We start from the raw sequence: 24,509 nt of genomic DNA, 5'->3' as shown, positions 1-24,509 counted from the left end.
AGATACTGTTTTCAAAACTGGCATAATCAGGTGTCGTATGCCTGCCGCACATCTGCAGGCATGTTCCAAGTCACACAGTTCTGACTTAGTAACCACTCATGACCATTCTGACAAAGCCGAGGCCGGGGAGAGCACAGCACACTCTTGCTAGAAAAAAGGCGAGTGCTTGGCAGCACTCAGAGGAAGCGTCAGCAAGCACTCAACACCGTCCGCTTTCTTGTGCAAGGTTTTCTTTTTCTGATCACTAGGAAATGTTTTCAGTTAGAACTACTTGTTGGTGGAATCCAGGAGACGATGTGCACTGGCCTCAGTAGTGGTTCTGGTGTGCCAGATTTTTGCCAGTTTCAAAAGGAGCCACTTTGAAATGTTCGTTTGTCTGGAACTATGACGATATTGATCCCCATCAAAAACTGATTGACTTAACTAAGCCATCAAAACTCCAGTCAGTATTTTATGCCTCTAGGCAGGGATAGCCACTCCAATCTCCATTAGGATTCCCAACGCTTACTGGTTCTTGCAGGACACCATCATTGTGTTATTAAAGCACACAATTAGGGTTAGGATGACCTGGGAAAACTCTCCACCTGGTGATGCCGTTTTGATTCCAAACTTGCATGAGACCCATCGGTTCACTCCCTAAGGTTACTGAGGGAAGAGGGTAGTATGGTTGCTCTTGCTGGCCCATCATCTGTGTGGGTGGCTAATACCAACTGTAGTGTGTAACTGGGCCCTGACGTCAACGGACAATTTAACCATTAGAATAAGTGGCTTTGCTGTGCTTGGTAAGCAACTGCTTTCGATGAAGGCTAAACTAACTACAAAATCAAAACATTCAAGGTCTGCTGCTAAATATATTTGCCCTGGGTATGCTCACTAATTCCTATAACCATGGATTCTTATATAAACACAGTCTGACTCAGGTTTCAATATTGAAAGGCCCCACAAGGCCAGAAAAACCTAATGCAGCATCCAATCAAAATATTAAGCTTGTTTTCAATCGTAATAATAAAATAATCTCAGGGCAAATGAGGAACTTCATGTACCGAGGGGTCAGCTAGGCAAAGAACACCCCAGGGAATTGTTACAAAGAGCACAATCTCATGGGCTAACAACAGGAAAATGACTTCAATCCTATAGTTCCCCTCATTCTAAACATCTATGACACCTCTGAATGAGGAGGGCAAACGGAAAGTTAATCTAATCATCCTAAATTATAAAAGTACATGGGGAACACGTGGTGACGTTTCGTCTTGAAGAATCAATTTCCTACTCCCCAAACCACTGACTAGTGAGGGAACAGTGTGAAATTCTGAACATTACTAAGAACATCTACTTTCCCACTCCAAAATAATTCAACTAAATGCAGCCATGATTCAAAGGAAAAAGAAATATGAAAAGGCAAATATTGAATATATCATCAAGATATACAGCAAGTCCCCGGATTATGGTACCAGACATCCTGGTGATGTCTTCCCTTCATAAAACCTAAAAAGTTTAGAAAAGGACTGAGGAGTCCTCAGATGCACTCAAATCCATCAGGGCTACCAAGGGATCAAGTCACAAAAAATAACTTGGCACAACATTTTTAGGTTTGACCCTATGACAGTTAAAACTCAAAATCCACTATCTCCTTTTTACAGATGAGGAAACTGGCAATGAGGTTTAAGTGACTTGCCTAGGGTCAGACAGCTAGCATTTGAGCAGAGATGAACGATAATTCCAAGTTGAATACTACCCAAAAGTAATTAATGGCACAAAAGTTAACAGTTTTCCTATGGGCAGCTTACAGATATCCTGAAGCTCTACTTATTTTGCTCAGCAGCCATTATTAAGCAAGTGTTCAGGGAGAAGGATTGGTGTCCCATCAATGGGTTCCCTTACGGGCTTCAGACAAATAGATGTTTTTCAATTTCCTAACCAACTGAAGGGAATTACCGAGTATTTGTAGGAATCAAGAAAAGGGGTTCAATTCTAAGCAAATGTACAGTGCCATATAAAGCATTGACTAAACCGCTGTGTAGGGCATTTCCCATTGAGCTTCATATTTGTACTATTAAATTTTAATTACTGACATTCTTTGCCAGTTCTAGATTTATACTTCCTTCACTGACGGCCTAAGCAGAAACACATTTATCTAAGTCTATATCTGAACAGACACACTGAATTTCCTAAATCACCTTGTACATAACACCAGCATCATTTCTGCAGAAAGGTTGGCCTATTCTTAGATATGTGGCAAGGTCTTTCCAGTACCAAACTCAAAAGCCTGCTTTGGAAACCACAGGAAAAGGCAGGAAAATGTATTTGTCCCTAAAACCAGATGCAATAAAAATAAAGTATGAACAGTGATCAGATCAAGTGGTGAGGCAGAATTTTAGTACCAGCCAAAACCAGCTATCAGGAGGCCTAGAATAAGATCTCCCTGTTCCTCTAACATCCTGGGGTATGGAGTGACGGATTCCATTTCCCCTCACACACACACCCCTTCCCAAGCAATGCATTGATGCAAAATACTTGCCACCTTTCAACTCTGGCTTTCTGCCTTATCACTGTGTGCCCTAACAGAAACTATAGAAGTCACAACACATAGCCACGTGTGGACCATCTGTACCGAGCTGACATTTAACTAATGCTAATGTGATTTTTGACCCTCCTTTATGAGTAACCCAAGACCATCCCCTGCCCCTTACAACCAACACCTCCCCCTTTCCCATGACTTGAGTCTAGACTATTAGATTGCAACTAATCACACTTAGGAGCCTCATTTTTTAATTTAGTTTTTACAGGTCATAGTATCTATCATCTTCGGGGTTTTTTTCTAAACTCCTTCACAATACTGATTTTCTGATCCATTATTTTCCTTATCTCCTCCAAACCCATTTGACTTCAAATATAGTAATTTTTAAGCAAGATTTATAGTACTATAAAGATTATAACATTTAAGGGATATCTTCCCAGTTTGAATATAATCTCCTTCATACCATTTTTCTGGCCGACAATGTTTGGTCACCTTTTAAAATTTTTGTTTCCAGATTTGTCTTTTAGAGAAAAGCTCTTGGGAAGGTCTGAGCAAGTCAATAAACAGACAATCTCACCAATATTGGCTATAATTCAAGAGTTTCACAACCTATTTAGACGCACACCGCTCACAGTAAGGTAACTTTATGATTATTTCACAGATGCTGTTACCTATCAATCTATGTATACTCACTATGCACAGGAGTCCTAAAGTGGGTGAACTTTGTGGTGTCTTTGCCACACTGCTGTTGAACATACCTTGCAAATGATCTTAATATTAGCTATAAATTAACTTTCTTTTTTTGCTTTCATGCTATTTGTATGAGACTTTAAATGACTAACATAAAAGAAATTCACTGAGTTTCGCTTAACTTGGTACAAAAACATACCGAGTGCTGACACATACTACTCCGTATTTGCATCTTCATCTAAAAATTACTAGTTCAGATTTCAATATTGCCTTTTTGACTACAAAAATCATTGTACCAAGTAGAGTACTTAGTAACACTTATTTTTCCTGATACTCTTAACCAGTGAAAACTGGAAAGTAATTACTGAGTCAATAAATGAGTGAATAAGTCTCAACTTACTGTTAGGAGCCATAGTCAACTCAAGGTTAAGCACAATCTTTTTTGTGAGTTCAAAACTGGTTCTCAAGTTAGCAGCATGCCAATTTTAAGAAACAGACATTTGCTCTGCTTGGCCTACTAAGTTCCACATGATGCCAATGTGTAATTAAAAATGCAAGTCAGCTCCAATATTTGGATTTTCAAAGCACTGAGAATTTTACACACACACATACACACACACCCTCAACTAGACTTATTCCCATCATTGTGGCAAGAGAACACTAAGGGTTCTTTCTCCCTTCAAAGCACAGGCTCAAAATAACCCTCAAAACCTTCTTCATCTGTGCTCTCAGAGAGATTTAAGTCCTTCTGTTTTGACATAAGATGCTGGTGTACATGTGTCTTAGGAAGATTTCTCAGGAGAGCCCAGTACAAAGCTACAAAAGCTCTCCACAGGTTTTCTATCTGAGGTGGGCAGTGCCAACATTCCAAATGACTCCCTTTGGGACATTCAAAGTTGCCTCCATTAGCATGGTCTATCTGCAGTTTATAGGGGTAGATACCCACATCATACAACTTGACCTTCCTTTAAAATGAAATAAAGCATTCCTCTGAATAAACAGCTGATACCATTTATCACAATTTTTTCCTTAAAAAAAAAATCAAGATTAACTTTCATGCTCAAATATACCCAACGGTGCCACGTGTTCCGATTCTTAAAACTCACCCTTACAAATTAGAGATCCAATGCCTTAACGATTCTACTCACTGAAGCTCTAAATCCTCCAGCTGAGATGCATGAGTTTTTCACCAGCACCAGCCCCCCCAATCCAAACATCAAGCAAAGCTCTTCTGAAGCAGCCTATTTTGTTATCAAAATGGCCTGATGTTTTTCCCTTAGGTTAAACTCAGGTAATGACGACCCCACAAAACCAAGCCTTGAAAAAACATAAGAGGTGAAAATCCAGGAAACACATGACTCTAAATGGGCTCCTATTTCAAATTGTTTTCATGACTTTGTAAAGAGAGCATGAAAATAAACCTTTATTTTCAGTTTTTACCCACCAAAGAGATATGTTCACAGTTTTCGCGCGACACATAATGAACCAAGAGGCAAATTTACATCTATCAGAGAAACAGATCAACCAACTTTAAAGTACACGCTGGTTTGAAAATCGTCATGTATGTGACATATGAACGCAAATATTGCTCTGTGGTCTGGTTTGTCAACAGGGAGGCTACTTCTGGGACAGAACCATGGATTCAAGCCTTTATTTGCTGGCATACTATAAGTCTGAAGAGCTAAGGTGACAGTGAAAACAGTAACCAATAAAGGTGGAGACAAGAAAGTGCTATCTGAACGACCAGCAGTTTGAGACATCTGTGCTTTGGAAGCTGAGCCACGACCACACCGATCAGCTGAGACTGTGTCTGTGCATCCCCAGAGGATTTCTATTTACACCTCTCCATATCAGGTACTTGAAGGAGACTGTTCCGTTAGCACCAATGCAGAAAGAACATGCTTAGTGTCAAGATCCACTAACGCCAGCACAGAGAGATCACTCAGAGGGGAAAACCTAGCTCTTTACTGGACTGTATACACTCCTTTCTAGAGAGTAAGTGAAGTAAATGAATTAAAGAATCAATCCACATGTGGTAATACTCTTGTACAAGTAATTTTTCTGTAGAAAAGGTCTAGTTAAGCAAGCCAAAGTGTCTGTAGTTTTCATATTCAAAGTTCTCTAATACTTGGCTCGGCCTGTCCTTTTTATTTTTTTTAAAAAATAGGGCATTATGTTTTTCTATCTTGGTAAAAAAAAATTTTACAAATAAACTGTTTAAAGTATTTAGCATTAAATGAAAATTAATTCCTATTATCCTAACAAATGTGGCAAACCCTCCCCCCCCCCCCAGAAACCCCCAAACATTTATTAGTTGCTAACTCCAAGTTCAGTCTTTGGAAAGTGGTGATGCTCCTGTTCACAGGGATAAATTATCAACCTAATTTTCCAAAAGGGAAGAAGTTCTCAAGGGGGGAGGGGAGAGAACAAACACATTCATCTGTCAGCAATTGGATACCGGAAATGGAAGTCATATAGCAAATGCAGAAAACAGTAAGAGGTTTTTGGTATCTATTTCAGGCAGCATGCTGGAGTTCCCACCATTTCAAAACAGTCTGCTTTTCTTTCAGGAAATTAAACTCTTCCCTCCTTTTTCCCTGGCAAGCGCCTTTTGGTTTCTTCAGAACACGGCTTCCAGATAATGGAAAGATACACATTTTCTCATCAACCTTGGACACATCTAAATCACACCACTTGTTCAGCAGTAGTTCAAATACGCTGCATTAACCAAATCAAGCCCTTCGCCCATCCCCATCCCCCACCTATCTTACCTGACAGAATAATGTGTCTCACCCACAGTAAGTAGTTTAAACAACTTACCAAACAAGGACTCTAATTGGTTTTTGTTTTTTTGTTTTTTTTTAAATTGAAAGAGAAAAGTTTCACATCAAAGTGTAGATAGTTGGAAGGGTGAATAAGGCCTAACTTTTGCCTAATGAACCATGCATTACTGCTGGATCAAGAGTTATGTGACACAACCAATGTGCTTGGAATCTCTTCAAGTACTGATACGGTCTGTATATAAACAGCTAGCATACATGAAAGCTACCACAATAGTCCTTCCAAGACTGAAATTATTAAAACTAAGTTAAAATACTTCAGAAGTTAGTATTCCACACAGCATCCAGTTTGCCAAATTAAGCGTACACGTCCCATCTGACCACATGTGACAAACTGCAAAGCAGGTACTAAAGAAAACAAATGACGTCCAATAGTTAAGACCAGTTTGTCGTTGAGGGAAAACATCTAAAATCCTTAATTAAAAAACACAAATGAAATGAAAGCTTTAACTGGTACACACTGTTCACACCTATATTTCAAGTTTGGAAACGCATATTTGCAAGCAGCAATACAAAAAAGTATCCATGAAGAATGCATAATCTCTGAAAATTATGAAAACATCCCTGCTACCATTACATTTCTAAATACAAAACTGACTACCATATTGTTGCTTCCGTGTAGCGAGAGAAGTTCATTTTCAAAACAGATAAAATTCAGTCTTTAGGTGTGAATGGCATGAATGACAGTCTTTTTTTAAAATTTCTTAGTTGTTTAGGATTGTTAAGCATGCAAGCCTCGTGGAGGAGGGTCCACAAAGGAGCCGGGGCTGGCTGAGGACGTCCAGTTTAGGCCAGAGCTGGGAAAGCCTCTGGGTCATCTACGTCAGGAGCGGAAGCACTGGACTGGAAAAGAAACAAAGACGAGTGAATAGGATCTTCCCCCGGGGCGATCCCCCAGCACATCCAGCCAGACCCACTGCTGCCCGCGCCTGCGTCTGCCCCTCTACTCAGGGTTTCAGACAACCCATAGAGAGTGTAAAATTCTGGGGCACAAGTCAATGGTTTGTTTCCAATTTCTATAAGTCACATAAAAGCTGCTCTTCAGAAGAGAGTGTTAATGCTACTAATGCAGGTTCTGGCTTATAAAAATGTGAACTTATTTCTCAGACTATAAAAACTATAAAAAAAGAAAAACAAATTGGGGGTAATGCTCCTTATAAGGTGTCAGCATGGTGATGTCCTTCTTCCCCCCACTCCCAAGAGCACTTTGCTAACAGTGAAGGCCTTAGCACTCATATTCTCTTTTAGTACCAGCTGCTGCTAAGCCCCAACATGGCCAGTGGAGACAAGTTTGTGCTTAACAGCAAAAAGCCAAGTATATTTCTAGGAAATGGGCAACTCTAAGTCTCTCCAATCGATATGGGGTGGACGCATACACACAGGCACAGAGCCTAGGGTGACTCGGGTGCCAGATTGTCGCACCAATATTCTTTACAGGTTGGGAATCCATTCTTTATCTTGATCACTGGCAGGTTTATAACAGTTTCGGGGCCAGCCCTACTTGCCCCACAGCAGCCCCAGCCCAGAGCAGGCAAGACCACACAATGACGGATGGAAGTACTCATAACCTGGCTGGCCTCCCTCCAAAAGATGGGTCTTCTTTAGGAGAGAGGCCTGCCTGTAAGCAATGACTCGGGTGGCACCTGTGAGTCAAGCTACTGATGAGCGTACCTTGTCAGTTCTGCTTCCGCGGTTGGGCCGTCCGCCACGTCCACGCCCGCCTCGCCCGCCTCTGCCGCCACGCCCCGGGCGACCAAGGTCTCCAAAATTGATCTCCAGCTGGGATGTGATATCATTGGCGGGCTTACGGAAGTGATGATCCATCACAGATTCTTCAGTGTGAGCCTGAAATAGAAGGGAAAGCCACTGAGCAATGAATGAGTCGTGATGGGTGCTAGTTCTCCTGAAAGATAAAAACATCTAAATTTATACGTGGTGCGAACACAACTTCTTTTAAGTCCATCAGATGCACTGCCCTCCCCCAAATGGCCTTAGAACTGACATTGCCTAGAAAATGCTCCCCAAGCAAACGCCCCCACTGAAATGCAGTGCACAACAGGACGGCCCTCAGGACAGGCTCCACGCCGGTACCTCGGTACCACGCACCCAGTTTTTCCAAACAGGTTAAAAGTTTAAAAACAAAAGGCTTCTTTGCAGGTTCATGATTCAAAAGGAGTTTCAACTTAATTGGATTTTTAAAATAATTTATCTTGTTACTCAAATAAGAACATCAACAGATAGAAAAGATCTCAGCACTGAACTTAATTAAGGAAACCATCACCTGCTTTAAGTTCACCACCCCATCCATCTCATAAGTGACCTGCTATGTTCTGACATCTAAAAGTTGTCACTAAATGAAGAGGCATCAAAGTCTTATTGATAATATTTCCAGAATCTTGAACTTTCTTGTATTTGCTTAGTACATTCAGGTCTCATCTGTATTTTATCAAAACAGAATTTACTAAAATATGTAACATACACATAGACACATGCACATAAAACTGGAACAGGGTCATGCATGCAAGTGAAAATGGTACTTTTGTGTAAAAGGTACATTGCTGGAAAGTCATACGTAAATTGAAGCATAAGAATTAGGAATTACTTAAAGAAATGTTTCTGTGGGTCCTTGGGAGAAGCCAAGAATGGCTCCCAAATCTCTTAACAGACAAATCCAAAATTTCCATTATGTTTGTCTGAAGTCATAAAAATATCTATGATCCCTAGTTTGTAATGCACACAAGAATTTGTAATTCTGGACAATGTCCACAGCACATTAGGATGAAGGTAACAAACTGAGACCTTTATGCTTTCTCTCGAGAAATATACAGCAAAAGCCTGAAAGGCTAAGAAATGTTTTCTCGTTGAACCAAATAGGAATGAAAAATGTGGCTCTTAAATTTTGGAAAATCTACTTCCAAAACAAATGTCATCCTTTGTAACTAAGTTTACAGAGCAAATGGAATCTCCAAATGTAACAAATTATTCAGAAAAAATTACTGTATGATATCCACTGAGGTTTAACAATGCTCTTGAAATATACTGATTCCCAATGACACCCAATTGCTTTGTAACCCTCAGTTATGGACACTTCTGGAGAAGAGAAAGTAAGTGGATTCTAAGAAGAATGCTTAGACACAATTTTCCCAACTCAGCATTACCCTGCGATGCTGACGATAGGAGGAAGGCTCACTGGCATGTCTCTAACTCAAGGGATTTTCCCTACCTCCCCACAGCCTCCAAGGCAGATGCTATTGCCAGAAGACAGAACCCTGGCCAGATGAAGCAAATGGGCAAGCAGCATCCAGGTAGTTTTACTATGGTATCTTTTGTTCTAGAGCAGTGTACGAGGGTCCAGGACATGAGGAGTTCTTGTCTTAGTAATGTCACTAACGGGAATGTGACATGTGGCAATTCAAGTCATTTAACCATGCTGTGCCTCAGTTTCCTCATCTGTAAAACGGAGCTAGTCATGAGGCTCAAATAAGATAATGAATACGAAAGGGCTCTGAAAATGGTAAGAAAGCAATCAGAAGTTATTCTATTGCTTCTGTGAAGCGACTTCAACTGACCATGCCAGCCAAGTGCTATGGACACTGCAAGAATACAAGAAACCTTTAAAATCACTACACAACTGGTGAGATCTGTAACATAACTGGAAGAACCTATACCCAAGGAAGGGAAAATGGAACAGGAACCTTACGCTCCAGCTTCTCTGCATGAGAAACCATCTTAAAACTAGAAAGGCAAACAAATGAAAAGATCAGCACCTCATTTGACTCCACAGGGCTCCCCTGCACCTCTGCCATTCCCTTCGTCTGAGGTAAGTCATTGGTCCACACCCAAGAAAAGGGGGAGAAAGGAATAAATGAGATTACATATGGAATTAAAAAAAAAAAAAAAAAAAAGGAACATGAAATTCCTGAAGTGAAAAGGCCAAAACAAAAATACAAAGGCACAGCTACCAGAGGGGCTCAGGAGGAACAGGGCTCTAGGTTTCTCGTTTCCAACTTCAGGCCGTTGGGTCACGTTCAGGATCATGCTTTGACAGTTTCGTGCTACACAACTTTCTTATTCCCCAGTTTCACAAAAGGTACAAACTTGAGGCCACAACATGGTCTGGTGCCAGCATGGCCAAGGTCAGGGGCCAGAGTTCAAACTAGAATTTGGACCCACCCTGTTCTGTCACAGCGCTCCTAACCCTAGGCATCTAGACAGTCATCTTCTGTGTTTGGGGCCAGGATCAAAGTGAGTCAGAATCAATCTGCCACATGCAACTTTCCCTGAGGCTTGCGAGGACAAAGGGTCCCCGACTAATACCTAATGAAAGCCCAAGGTGAAACCACGTGGAGCAATCTACAATGAAATCCTTCATCAATGTACCTAACAATTCTACTTTTTCTTGGGGGCACATCTGTGCCCTCTTGTGTAACGTTTACATGTAGCACCAGAAGGCGGGATGCAGTGGCTGCTACGGAAGCAGCCTCGCTATTCTGACCGCTACCTCACTGCGCCTTGCACCAGCACGGACTGGCCGTGGCTTTCCTCAGATACGTGACTTACAGTGAGCATCTCTGGAAGAACTGAAAACAGGTTCTTATGAAATAAAGCCCAGATGAAAAATTGTGACTTCACAGCATCTCACTCTTAACCTTTTAAGGAGATTTTTCTGTGAGGTGCTGCTGAAAGGCATGTGTTTCTTAAAATGTTCCAAATATTAAGTTTCAGTACACCTAACTCTAACAGTTGTGTCCCTGAAAAGATTAAAGGTTAAGTCCCAAATGATAAATTATAGATGCAGAAAGAGGCAATCAATTTATATCTACTTATCTTTACGAGTAGTATACCCACAGTTAAAACAAGAAAAAAACCAGGGAATTTTTGATAACAAGCAGCTCACTTAACTGCTCCCTGACTTCAATGATCTCTTCTGTGAACTTAATGAAGCCTTTTCTGACAAGCAATGGGCCTCACTCAGGGAATAAGCAGTGACTTCCCGGTGAGGCCTGTAAATGAGTCTTGTCTTAAACCTTTGGGGATTCTGTTGCTCACTATTAAAGCACCTTTCCTTCCCCCATCTAGGCCTGTGGTCTGAGGAGTTTATATGCAAACGGAGTAGGAATCTAGAGGGTGGAAAATAAAGAGTTGAGATGAAAGATGCATCAGTGGAAGAGAAAAAGGAGCAAGCCTTCAATCTCAGTGAAGATGTTACCAGGTACTTCAAATGCCATTCATCATCTTTTACACCCCACCCTTCCCGCTTCCCCCCAAAGCAGAAAGCAGCAGTCAGGGGAGAGAGAAGGCCAATCCCTGCACACATCCTCAGCCAAGATACGTACGATACAGTCAACGGCTCCACAAAGAGTTCTAAGCTGGCGAGCCCTCTGCCCGCTCTTGCTTCTCTGAATTCGCTGTTTTGCTCATCTTTAAAACTCATCTTTTAGCATCCCTCAATGCTTAGTGGCAACGCGATGATAAAGACAGAGTAGACGCCCCAATTCTTTCCCACCCCCCACAGCATAGTGGGCTGCTTCTCCAGTGACAACAAAGCCCATCTGAAGACAAAAGCAGAAATCTGTGGGGGCTTTGTCCATAGTTTCCCACCCTTCTATGGCCTCGCCTCGCCTCCCCGTGCCCACCAGCAGGACGCCCGGTACCTTTTGGTAACCAGCAAGCACACAACTAGCAGGGTGAACAAATACCAGGACCATGCTTTGTTTCCCACACCTGCTCCTCCATCCTTCAATTAACAAGTGTTTTGAAACCTATCGTTTTAGGAGTAAAAATACAACAACCCATCTGATGGGTTTCTGACCCTACAGATGTGAGAATTTTAACAAGATACTGCTGACCAGGAATGAGTGAGGCCAACAACCCCAAGACATCAGCGCAAATGTCAACAAAGGTAAGAGACATATCCTCAACAGTAAGAGGGCCAGCACAAAGCAAATGGTTAATTGTTGTTAACTGCTAACAGCCAGGTGCTCCATTTTGCCCCCAGTCTCATCTCCAGGCAGACACTACAAGTACAGCAGAGAGGCTATCCCTGCTTGGCAGAGCTCACGTTCATGTGGGTGCCAAAAGGACCAAACAGGGCTTCCAGGTCTACTGGAGAATAAATGTGATGGCATAGACAAGGATGCTGAGGTGAGCCACACCCAAAGACCCCCATTGCCTTTCGAGACCCTCGAGTCAGGTAGACCTCAACAGGATGCTGCTTCCAAGTCTCTGGTGAAAGCTGTGAGGAAGGCTCGTGTCCAAAGCCAGGACAATTGCGACCTTCTCCAGGGTTTCCACAAGTGCCCACATTTCTAGCTTCCTCTTTATGACATGGCTTTACTCCCAGATCAACATTACAAGCCCAACTTGACAGAAGTTTGAAAAAGCAGAGTCTAACTGAGGCTCTAACAGAAAACTGAAGGTTGGCGAGCCAGCCCCAAGCGCTCATTCTAGGCAAAGGATTCTGCAAGCAGTCTCGGCAAACACCTCCCAAGCCCAGCAGCGGTCTCCAGGTGCTCGGCCGGGCACCCCGCAACCCCCAGGCCGCCGAAGCATGACTCGCCGCCGAAGCGTGACTCACCTCCTCGCTCTTGGACTTGTGGAGCACAAAGCCCTTCTTCCACTGCCCGTCGGCGCCCTCGTTGGGTTTGCGGATATTAAATTCTACTTTGGCCCGGTCCTTGTTCTGAATGGCCTTCCACTCATCCAAGGTCATCTCTTTGGGGCCCTCCTCCTTCACCTCTTCCACCTCATTTTCTCTGTGAAGAGAATGTTTCGTAAGACGGAGAACTGAGGAGAGGACATTCTTCTGTCCCACTTGTACATACCTTTAAAAAAACTACAACGTACACAACGCAGGGAGGCCAAGCGTCTCAGGGCAGCTTAAGCTGTTAGAGCTTGGCACTGCACTGACACTTTTGGGACCCTGCACAGCAACCTCTTCTGTAAAAGAATCTGATAAACGAGTCATTTTATATCTCAGACTTATTGATATTAAATGATTTCACAATCTATTAAGATTAGAAAAAGGAAGCTTAGCAATCTTCCCTTCATTGCAGAGATGAGACTATGGCAAGGAAGAGTCACTTATTAAGCACTTACTACATGCCAGGCACTATGCTAAGCCCTGAGGGCTGGGGAGCGAGAGCCGAAAGAAAGGGTGCAAGGAAAAGCCCCCTCCAGAAGGTGGAAGCTGAGTCCTGATGGAGCCCAGGAAAAGAGGGAGAGTCTTTCAGGCATCGGGAGGACACCAGGCTGGGGGAGCTGGGGTAAGAACAGTGAGTAGGTGGGCAAGGGTCAAGGTGTAAAGAGCTCCATGGGTCAAACTGAGAACTTTCTATCTGAGCCTGGAGGCACTGAGGCTAGTCCTAAACTTTAGGCCAATCACCTCAGCCGCTGAATGGAGGCTGGAGGGGAGCACAGAGAAGAGACTTGAGGCAGGAAAACTTATCACAGGCTGTCAAATTGTATGATGCACAGGAGACATGAGAGACGAACGTAGAAACTACAAGACTTGGCAAAATGTGAGAGTATGTCGCTTAGTAAGAGCGCAGTCAAGTATGGCACTGAGGGTTGAGAGCCTGGGTACCTGGGAGTATGGTGGTATCCCTGACAGGTTAAAATGGGAAGGAAGGAGAATTGGGGGGCTGGGGTGGGCCCGGAGATAGTGAGTTGTTTTGAACCCAGTATAAAATTTTAAAAAGAAACATCAGATTAGATTTTAAAAAGTGACCAACCTTAGGTAGGATGAAAATTTACCAGGTGAATCTTAACAAAAGCCTTTACATAATGGGCAGGTGAGATTCAAAAAGATTTAAGTGTGGTCAATGACACCCTGCCACCATTAAGACTGACAGAGGTGAGTTCTTTTCAGCCAGGACAACAACACGAACCAAAGATAAAAAATGAATTAAACTTAGAACCACATGGAATCATTGTTATCACCGAACTAAGCCAACTATTTTTAAAACGACAACACAATTGATCCTGTTACTCTGAATACCATTAGCAGCATGTTGAGAGCAAAAGAGTTTGTATCAAAATATTTTCAAAATGTTATTTCATCCTTTCAAGTTTTTTAATGGATGTTGTCCTTAGACGGACATTATCCTAAAGAAATACACACAGTATCTAATTTGTAAATGACTCTACATTTGTTCAAGTGCATGTTCAGTTTGGAGAACCCTAAGTCAAGACTGAAGATCCAAAGTTCTTTCTTTCCCCACCAGGGTCTGCTTTTAACTCCCTAATTCCACACAACCAAAATCAACCAAGAGGCCGATGACCCATTTCTCTGTTGGGCACCCGCACAGACGAGCCATAGAGGCCTCAGTCAGGAAGGCACCAGACCCATAGCAGATGGCACATATAGCCGTCCTTGACTCCCAATGACAAACTCTCAGGGCAGGGAGGACCAGGGAGGCAAAAACAAAATTATCTATGATTCAACTTTCAAAACAGTTGCTATACATTCCTAAAAGGGCACTTGCCAAGGAAAGCCGTCCTCGTGGAGAACGTGGGATCATTCCTGAACCGAAAATCTCAGGCTAATCTGCTTTCAATACTCGATTCATAGCATTATGCTTTTTTGATGGAAAATAACTTAAGAATATTTCAAGTAAGAAAAACTACAAAATGTATTTCAGCATTTGACGTGTCAAGTAACTGCTATGTTCTATTCCATTTTTGTTAATGTGTTAGCTATCATTAGCTTTTATTATTGTTACAGAAAAGCGGTTGGGTCCTACTGAACCTGCTATGGGCCAAACTGCTAGGTGGCGCCACGGTGCACAAAGCGCTGGGCCTGGACTCAGATCTTCAGGAGTTCAAATCTGGCCTCAGATACTCACTAGGCTAGGTGACCCTAGGCAAGTCACTTAACCCTGTTTGACTCAATTTGCTCATCTGTAAAACGAGCTGGAGAAGGAAATGGCAAATCACTCCAATATCTTTGCCAAGAAAACCCCAAATGAGGTCACAAAAGAGTCAGATACGACTGAAAAACAACATGGTCCAGGCACTGTGTGTGCTAAGTTTTTTATATGATCCTTCCAACAACCCTACAAGGGAGGCAGTTATAATTCCCATTTTACAAATGAGGAAACTAAGGCAGGCAGAGGTGAAATGACTTGCCCAAGGGTCACACAGCATATGTCTGAGGTCAGATTTGAGCTCTGTCAGGTCATCCAAACCCCTCTTCCACTGTGTCCTGAGCCTGCTTATAAAGAGTGAGGAGGAACATGGCTCCCGACCAAGGAGCTGCTGCCATTGAGCAGGGCAGGCTACGTCATCTCTGAGAACCTCAGCTCCTTCAGAGGACTATCACAAAAGCCCAATGAGATAATAGATGTAAAAGGCTTTAGCAACCTACATCAAAGCCAACGACCAGTAAAACTAAACAAAGGACTGGGAAACCTACATTGTTCCTACCCCACTTTTCCACTTGCTGAGGAAAATCACTCCCTCTTTTTGCTTTATTTTCTTCCAACGTGGGAGCTATTGCTCTGCCTGGGTAACCTAGAAGCCACCCTGTCTCTTAAACCCTTCACCGGCTCTAAGTTCTACCCCTTTTCACCACTCCAACCACAACTACCCAAGGGCAGACCTCTGCTACCTCTAACTCCAGCTACTTACTATAAAAGCCTCCTGCTGGGCATCTCTATCTCCCCCCATTCCTTTGCTGCCATGTAAGCCAAGTGGCTATCGCCAAAGCACAGGATCACGTGCATTCTGCAGAATAAGCCCACCCTGGGCCTGCTACTACTGCCCCTCAGAAGCCAGACTTCCTCAAAGACCACCACTCTCTCAATGCAGAGTCCCACGGTCATTAATGTTCCAAGCCCACCCCCCACATCTCCAGAAATTATTTGTATATATGCTTTATTTACCTGCTCAAGAATGTAGCCTCCCAAGAAAATGCGAAGTCTTTGAAAGCAGTGACTGTCTCACTTTTGTCTCTGCACCCTTAGTACCGAGCATACAGTAGCACCTAATCAACGCTTTTGGACAGATTAGGCAATGCAGTGTAGCAGGGAGTGCATCCAATTAGGAGTGAGGGGCTGGCTAACTTGACCAGGCAACTTGCCCTAGGGCAAGTTCTAACCCCTCTGGCCTGGGCCTCAGCTTCCTGTGCTGTAAAACCAAGGGGTGAGCCCTGAGACCTTGGAGAAAATGAGGCAACAGCACCTCCCGGCTCCACGCGTGCCACACAGCCAGCATCAGGCAAGGGGAAAGCATACCGTAAAGAGGCAGGACTGGACTCCTTGAACAAGAGGAAGAGGACAGATACATGCCAAATATTCATCTGGTCTGAAAGGTGTACTGATGAAACTCAAAACAAAAGGTGATGAGGGCGGGTCCTCAGGTGGTGGCAGGGAAAGACAGAGTAAGGACTGGATGTGGAAACAAAGGGACACAAGTAAAAACGTGACCCAGCAGCACAGAGGCCTCTGCATGAGCCAGACCCTTGACAAAGCTAGCCTTCAGGAACTTCCTGGGTGCCCGCTGCTGTCCTCAGGCCTCCCTTAAGGAGGCGCTCAAGCTAGGCACTGCTCACTTGGCTGGCACAGCTTTCCCTGCCTGGAACTTTGATGCTCTGAAAGATCACAGTAGCTTTGCTACTCACACCTCAAATCCAAGAGTCTGCCCAGAGACCTTCGGGGTTGGAAAGCAGAGCCCCGCCCCCCAACCTCCTCTTAAGGAGGGCTCCTGGGCCAGTCATCTCTTGAACTGCCCACCCAGCTGCCTTTCTCTGGACCTCATGGCCATGCCCTAGGGCTGGATACCATTCCACCCTCCTCTGCACCTTCCTTTTCTAATCTAATCCAATGGTGTCTTCCCCCATTAGATTCTAAGCTCCACGAGGGCAAGAATTTGTATCCCCAGGGCCTGGTTCATAGAAGAGCCTAGGAAGTGCTTACTGACTGACCAGAGCCTACATACCAAATGAAAACTCTTTGGAGGCACTAAGGATGAAGAGCTGTACAGAGGGATAGATAACAGCCGCTTTTCCCCTGACATGGAAGAGGGAATCACGTCCTAGGAATAACACATGGGGAAACCGCTGAGACAAATTTGGGCTCCCCATAAAGGAAAACTCCCTACCAATCAATGACAAGCACCTGAAAGTCCATCTCATGGGCCTTCCTGGAAGGCTGCAGGTTCCTCATCCTCCTCACCTGAGATCTGTGAGCAAAGGTCTGACCACAACCTGGCAGGGACGTGACCAGTGCTTCTCATTCACCTGTGGCTCTGACATATTCTAATTCACCGATTCTTTGACAGATATATGCAAATTGGGAAATAACAGGTTTAGGGAGAAAGGATGTTCTAGAAATGTACACTTGGAGTTCAGGAGAACAATCAAGGTTAGAGATTTAGCTTTGTGAATTATCCATGTACAAGTTAATCAAATTAGGAGGTTAGATGAGATGAACAAAGGAAAAAAAGAAATCAAATGTCAAAGTCAATGGCAGCCAACTCTACCCCAACAGCCAAATTAAAATGATTTCAGCTCCTTGAGGACAGGGACTATTACCTATCTTGTTTTGGGCTTTCTGGTCTCCCATGTCCTACAGAGCACACAGAATGCATTTGAGAAATGCTCATCTAAGGGGCAGCTAGGTGGCGCAGTGGATAGAGCACTGGTCCTGAAGTCAGGAGGACCCGAGTTCAAATTCGACCTCAGACCAAACACTTGACACTTACTAGCTCTGTGACCTGGGCCAAGTCACTTAACCCCAATTGCCTAAAAAGAAAAAAAAAAGAGAAAAGAAATGCTCATCTAACAAATTAATAATTATGTAAGCACGAAAACTACCACAACAAAGTAGGGTCTGTTTTTACATCTTTTCACTCCTAATAGGTATCTAAGATACCTGCTGACTTAAATTCAGCAATCTCAAAAAACCAAAACAGCAACAACAAAAACCCCTGGTGACTCCTAAGACCTGGGTAGTCAATCAAGAAGAATGCCTACGTCTGAACACAAGGGATGATATTTATTAGACGGTGGAAATTTGCTGCTTTATATCTGAAATCCTCATGTTCTGCTGTACACATGGCAACCCCCCCTTTTTTATTTTGTAAAGTTTGAGTATTTAAGTTTAAAATAAAAGAAGAATGCTTAAAAGGAGGGGATGATGCGAAAGCTTCACCTGCCATGGAGATGATAGAGAGCTCTCTTGGAGAAGATGCCGGCAGGTATCAAATTGGGAAGGCTTCGAGGAGAGTCCTGAAGACAATTTCACTGCCAGCCCAGCCTGGTGGAGGTCAATAGCTGTCCATCACCAGGCTGGATGAAGCTAGGAATTTTTGTAGCCAGAACAAGTTTCCAAGAGCTGCAATCTGCGCTGATGCAGAACCTACACGCCCCTCAAGTATGCAGGGAATCCCTACCTATATTCAGTATCGGTAGAGCCTATTAAGAAGCTCCCAATCCAACATTTCAGTCTGATCACTTAACCTACAAGCTCCCTACACTATGGATGAAGCACACGAGACACTGGGGAGAGAAAGACAAATGCCAGAAGCAATCTCTGCTCAAAGTGCTTCCACCTGTTGGGGGAGGGAGCAGGCACTCATCCACAGGGACAGGACAAATTCAAGGCAGTTCTGGGGAGGGCGCTAGCAGCCAGGGTGATCAGAAGTGGCTTCCTGCAGAAGCCTATGTCAGCGGGTTGGGGGGCTAGCCCAGATTAGCTCTGGACATCCCGATCCGATTTCTTTAAGCATGAGATGCATCTTAAGGCATGACAACTATTAAGGAATTAAGAGTTTGGATCAAAGGAAGAGGAAGAGTGAAACAAAGGGACCCAACTCCAGCACAGCAAACAGAGAGCACAACCAGAAAAGCTTTGCAAGGAGGCTCAGCCCTGGAGTGGGAAGGGGGTGGGGCTGAGGGCGTGCACCAGAGTAAGAACAGTGCAGACATTTTCAGATGCAGGTGAGGCAACATAGGGCCAGAATGCAAGAGGAGATGCCCACTGGAGAAGCTGCCCACAGGCCCTCCACATTGTCCTGTGACCAGATGTTCCCAATTTCCCCCATCTCTTTGGTTAATGCTTTTGCTTCTAACACCCCTTCTTTTTAGCAGATGTTCACAATTCCGCTCCATTGGGATAACTGATCACTTGGGACAACTGATCACTTGGGGAAGATTTCAGATGGGGGCTGACACAGCCTGTCATGTTTGTCTTAAAGGAGCAAATATAAAATTAAAGGCAGTTTAGCACTAAACCAGATGAATCCAACTTATCCAAACACGCCAATATGGCTATCCAGACTGCCTCATGTACTATAGCCTGACTTTAACCCGCTTTGATTTTCCAGATGTACTTCTTTTACACCTAAATTATATGTAAGCTGTCTTAAGAGCCTTTATCTTTCAAACCAGATTATCCTAAGGGGATATGAACATTAGTATGTAAATATAATCTTTCATTCTGTCTTAAAATCTAGACAGGGGAAAAAATGACTATTTATGTTCATATCCATGGGCTGAGGGAGAACTCTTTTAAAATACTGGCTACCTACCTGACCTCTCAGAATCATGTCCCTATGGATCTAAAAGGAAAACTACTATTCAGATACAGGATTCCAGGGATTTACTGAACACATAAATGGTATAAAACTGACTTCAGTGTCAAATGGAAATACAGTGGGCCCCTGGTGCCTCACAAGGGAAGGGCAGCTCCATTTAAAGACTTAACAGGTGCTGTGCACTACCACAACTTCTGCCCTTACTTCTCCTCCCTATTCTTGAACTCTCTCAAAGCAAAGCTTTCTACCCCAATACCTCCGCAAAGGTCCCTCAGAGACTCGCCAAGATCCCAAATTAACCGGTCAGTTTCCCCTCACCTCTTCCTCATTGTCACTGTTCTATTTTCAATCAAATGCATTTTCTGATTGGACCAAGGTCCCTAAACACAGCCTGACTGCTCCAGAGAGGCCCCAGCTGGAGGATGGGACAAGAGGCCAAGCGCGGCTCTGCCGCTGCCACAGAACTCACTTATTTTCTGTATCAGCCACTGGGTGCTCTTCTCCTTCAGGGGTCTCCTCGGTCACAGTGCTCTGCTCCAAGTCACTGCAATTATAAGACATTGGTTTCTGAATGTATTGGGGGCCCCCTCTACGGAGAGAAAGAGAGACAAGAAAGGCATCTGGTTCGTTTACACATTGCCCAGTTGTACGGCCCCTTCCCAAATAAAAACATCAAATAGCCCCCACTCCCCAATACATTCACCAACTGTACGAATGCCCAGCCAACACATCAAGGCACCAGTCGTTGGCAGTGAACAAGATTAAGACACAACAGGTCAACTACTACATGACCAGACCAAGCTTAAACAGCTTAGAGTCACTGCAACTAACATAAGAGAATATAAGAAGCAGTCACAGAAAATGTTATCCAAATAACATGATGGACTTTTCCAAGAAAATAGCACTTTCACAAATATTGGGAAAGGAATGAAAACTTGGATAACTGAATAGTTAATGAAATTCTAATTTAAGATAAATTCTAAGAGTACCGGCCCTGGAGTCGGGAGGACCTGAATTCAAATCCAGCCTCATACACAGAACACTCACTCACTAGCTGTGTGACCCTGGGCAAGTCACTTAACCCCAATTGCCTCACCAAAACAAAACACAAAAAAACAAACAAACAAACAAAAAAAAAACCAAAAAAGAAGATAAATTCTAACTTACTAATGATAGAATTTTTCAGCTGATGGGGACTGGGATCCCTTAACATAACACACCCATTTGAAGATCACACCTGGTGCAGAGTGAGGAAGATGCGAGTTCTAATCTGGCCTTAGATACTTATTAGCTGAGTAACACTAGGCAAGTCATTTCACTTCTGTCCGCCTCCGTTTCCTCAAGTATAAAATGACCATAAGAAGTCCCAGACAGATGATGGCTATTCTTCTCACTTAGAGCTCGAAGGCACCCTGAGGCCACCTAGTCCAATTCTTTATTTTACAGATGAGAAAACTGAGGCCAAGATTTGGTAAGTGATTGGCCCAAGATCACACAGGAAGTCAGTGACGAGGCAGGACTGGAATCCAGACCCTTTAATTCTGAAGCTGGCCCATCAGTGATGTCCCATATAGCCGGGACAAGGCACAGAAATTGTACTTGGAAGAAAGCAGGCAACTCACGTCAACTCGTCTTTGACCGTTCCCCAATTATGTGAGCCGCTCCCACCACGCTTGTCCTCGTGCTTCAGACCACTGAAATGCGAATGTGAGAAAGAACTAACAAAACTGAGTTAACATTATAGTGACTGAGGACAGAAACTAGCTAAGTGTTACTAAAATGAACATTAACTTAAGATCAGCACGAAAAATAAATTTAAGACTTACGATCTATCGCTTCCACTATGCCTATCAAATTCCCTTTTTCCACGAGAGTCAAAACCATCTCCTCTGCCCATTCCACGGCCACGGCCGCCACGTCCTCTTCCTCCAGGACCGCCACGACCTCGGATCGGCCGGTCGATGACAGGCCTAGGACGTAAGTAAAAACTGTCATCTTTTAAGAATATTTACGGAAACCAGAGACTTGCAAATGTGGAGAATTCATAGAACACAAAGAAATGACAGCATATTTACAATACTGCTATGAAAAGGGTAATCAAATGGGGGAAAATACCTTGGCGCACCCAACATTTTGCCATATAGGGCTCAAGATCCTTTCACACATGACTATCTGAAGGTATTTCATTAGGATTTAGACAACATCCTTAGACGGTTCTAATACTAAAACAAATGTCTGATCTGTGAGAGTGAGGTTTGCTATGCTTGAACTATTTGAAAAACACCAAAGCTGAGTGCTGTATCTGCTTTAACTTAATAATCTGGCAGTATGAAACGGTAAAAAATTCATACAGACTCAAGTGTTGCACAGAGTATTTCCTTACAAGGAATTTCGGGATTAATATGTGACATATCAGCTTCCCCTAAATCTAACAGTGGGTTTTATCAAACAAACCTGAGGCTAACTACAACAGAAAGTTCTTACTAGAAAATCTTCAAATGAGGATGGGGGAACCCACCAATTCAGGGAATCTTAAGACTCTTTGAGGTCAACTGCAGCTAGGAAGGACATTAAACTTTAAAACCTGTCTTTAGTAAAGTATGATCTTTGTAACGATTTCAACAAAGACAAAAGATCAAAAGCTTACTTATCAACTGAAAATTCTCCTCCTTCACCCTTTTCTTCAATTGATTTTTCAAATCGTCGCTCACGAGGTGGTCGCCTTTCCGGTCTCCTGTCAATTGGTTTTCCTTCACCCTGAAGCTGCTGGTCAGGCCTTCTACCAACCCGTCTTATCCCTAAAATGATAATGCACAGGCACATTATTTTTGCCGCATAAAAAAATGAAAACTATGAGGAAGATAAAGAAAACGAAGATGTCGCTATTTGTTACTCCCTTTGAGTTCCCTAAAGGAAACATACAGCCTATTAAAAAAGGTGGTAGTCAGGGACCCTGAGATGAAGCACAAGACATTTATGAGGTTCCCCTTTAGAAGGATGGTCTAAATCTGATTTTCAGCAAATAGCCCTCATTCTCACTATTTGCTGTGGCCACTTCAGGAGTCATTATTAACCTAACTCTTCTAGACCTGGACTGATCTTCAATTTATGTTTTGGTTTTTTTTTTAAGAATCAAGAAATGACATTCTGCATATGGACAGTTTAACTTGATTAGTCACCTCAGAGAGCCCACGTGTGTAAGCATTTGCAAATTATACTTAAAAGACACAAATCACATGCACACACGTGGCCCTATTGTGCTCACTGACTGACCCTAAGAAAAGCCTAAAAAGTCACTGCTTTGCATTCATAGCATTTCCTGAAAAGAATGAACAGAATTTTATATTTCCTCATTCTGCCAAATTAAAAATGTGAACATATACAGCAAAGTATGGAATTGGCAAAGGAGCTCCAAAAACCCACCTCCTTCCCAGACACTGATACTGCTGCCTACATGATGACATGACAGACATCATATAAACAGGAGGCCAAATAGGTGAGGAAATTTACCTGGAGAGTTTTCTTGAGGCTAAACTCTAAAGACCTACTTTCTTTTCTTTGCCTTCCTGAGAATTTCTGCTGTTTAATCCTCTGCTAAAAACAAACAAATGTGACCTGTTGATTTATTATTAGTAAGTTCCTTGAAGCCAGGATCTCTCTCTTCTTTTTTTTAAATTTTTTTTTCTTAACCCTTGGTGCCTGGCACAGAGTAGGCATTTAAATAATGACTGGTATTTTTATTCTTTAAAAAACTTTAAAGACAAAAAAAATCCTTCTGGGTGCTACACCAATAAAAATCCTAAGCTGAATGATAACTTAAGTCACTGGTAGTACTCTACCGTTCTTTCTGTCCATGCCTCAAGCCTCCCAATGACAGCAGCATGCTAACCCCAGTAAGTACACAGGGTTAGTTAAAGACTTTAAGCAGATAAACTCAACTATTTTTTTGGAGGGGGGGGGGATTCCATCCTGAATCAATTCAATGCAGTTACTTATTTAAGGAATTATACTATTATTAAGGCATATGGGAGATGTTATACTAATTTGCAATATGGCATGTGAAGAAGCTAGGGCAGCTCACGCAACCCAATTCTAAGAATTCCAAGTTAACTGTGCACGTGCTAAAGAGTATTAGACCTTATACCACGGCAAAGGAATACATTTCTCGGGAGTAAAATAGTATTTGGGTGGGGCTGCAGGAAAGGGTAGGCACGATGATATATCTAAGCCAAACACACCCAAAATGAACAATGGCTCCTGCACCCAACAAATATTCAATAGTAATTTACTGGACCCCAAAAAGTCTTAATAAATTAACTCGCTCTAAAAAGGGCCCAAATCCAAGGTTATCTATTTTAAAGCTTCCAAGAGGACAACAGTATTTTTTCATTTTCAAGTTTTCCAACGAAATCTGTACGACCTGCATCTCCAATGTGCCAATTCCAAAATCTGGCAAACGGTAGAACGTTCAGCTGAAAGATTAAACAATACCATTCAATTCAATTAGCTATCAACATCGTGCTGGGCATCCCAAGGGATTCACAAGTACTAGAATGGGAACACACGACCAAAATGCAATGAATGCTTGTCGATGGACTGACTTTCCTGGCATACGTTCTGATTAAGTTCCAACATTTGGGGCACAGCGTTTACAAAGCTCTTCCTGCGACTACAAGTTGGTAACTGTGGAAAACTGAAGCCAGATTGTGACGGCTGGCACACCGCGTTCTCCCGAAGCACAGAGTGCCGTCCCTGCGCCCGCAGAGGGGTTCTCTACCGCCTTACACACCCCCGATCGCGGGGGACAAGCCGATCGCTGCCCGCTCTCCCCGCCCCGCAGCACCCCGGCATCGCACCGGCTTTACCTGCGGACGCTCCGGGACGCATCCCCCGCCTCCTGCCTCTCTTGGGCGGCGGGCTCGGGG

The 24,509-nt window shown here is 43.3% G+C and overlaps 1 protein-coding gene across 1 annotated transcript in view; it reads right to left on the bottom strand.

Annotated features, from left to right (window-relative positions):
- Positions 1-4,583: 4,583 nt before the first annotated feature.
- Positions 4,584-24,509, bottom strand: part of SERBP1 (SERPINE1 mRNA binding protein 1) — a 20,602-nt gene continuing 676 nt past the window's right edge. Inside the window, exons 2-9 of the mRNA XM_027873997.1 lie at positions 24,199-24,336; positions 22,232-22,434; positions 21,411-21,554; positions 21,207-21,278; positions 20,054-20,173; positions 12,626-12,803; positions 7,720-7,893; positions 4,584-6,891 (exon numbers count right to left, since the gene is read on the bottom strand). Of these exons, the coding sequence (XP_027729798.1) occupies positions 6,835-6,891; positions 7,720-7,893; positions 12,626-12,803; positions 20,054-20,173; positions 21,207-21,278; positions 21,411-21,554; positions 22,232-22,434; positions 24,199-24,336 (1,086 nt within the window). The 3' untranslated portion in view covers positions 4,584-6,834. The remainder of the gene's footprint in view (positions 6,892-7,719; positions 7,894-12,625; positions 12,804-20,053; positions 20,174-21,206; positions 21,279-21,410; positions 21,555-22,231; positions 22,435-24,198; positions 24,337-24,509) is intronic.

The sequence above is a fragment of the Vombatus ursinus genome, unplaced genomic scaffold (genome assembly GCF_900497805.2).
Source record: "Vombatus ursinus unplaced genomic scaffold, bare-nosed wombat genome assembly UNPS02014804.1, whole genome shotgun sequence".
Taxonomy (NCBI): domain Eukaryota; kingdom Metazoa; phylum Chordata; class Mammalia; order Diprotodontia; family Vombatidae; genus Vombatus; species Vombatus ursinus.
The sequence above is the reverse complement of the archived record's forward strand: the minus strand, read 5'-3'. Positions and strand labels throughout refer to the sequence as shown.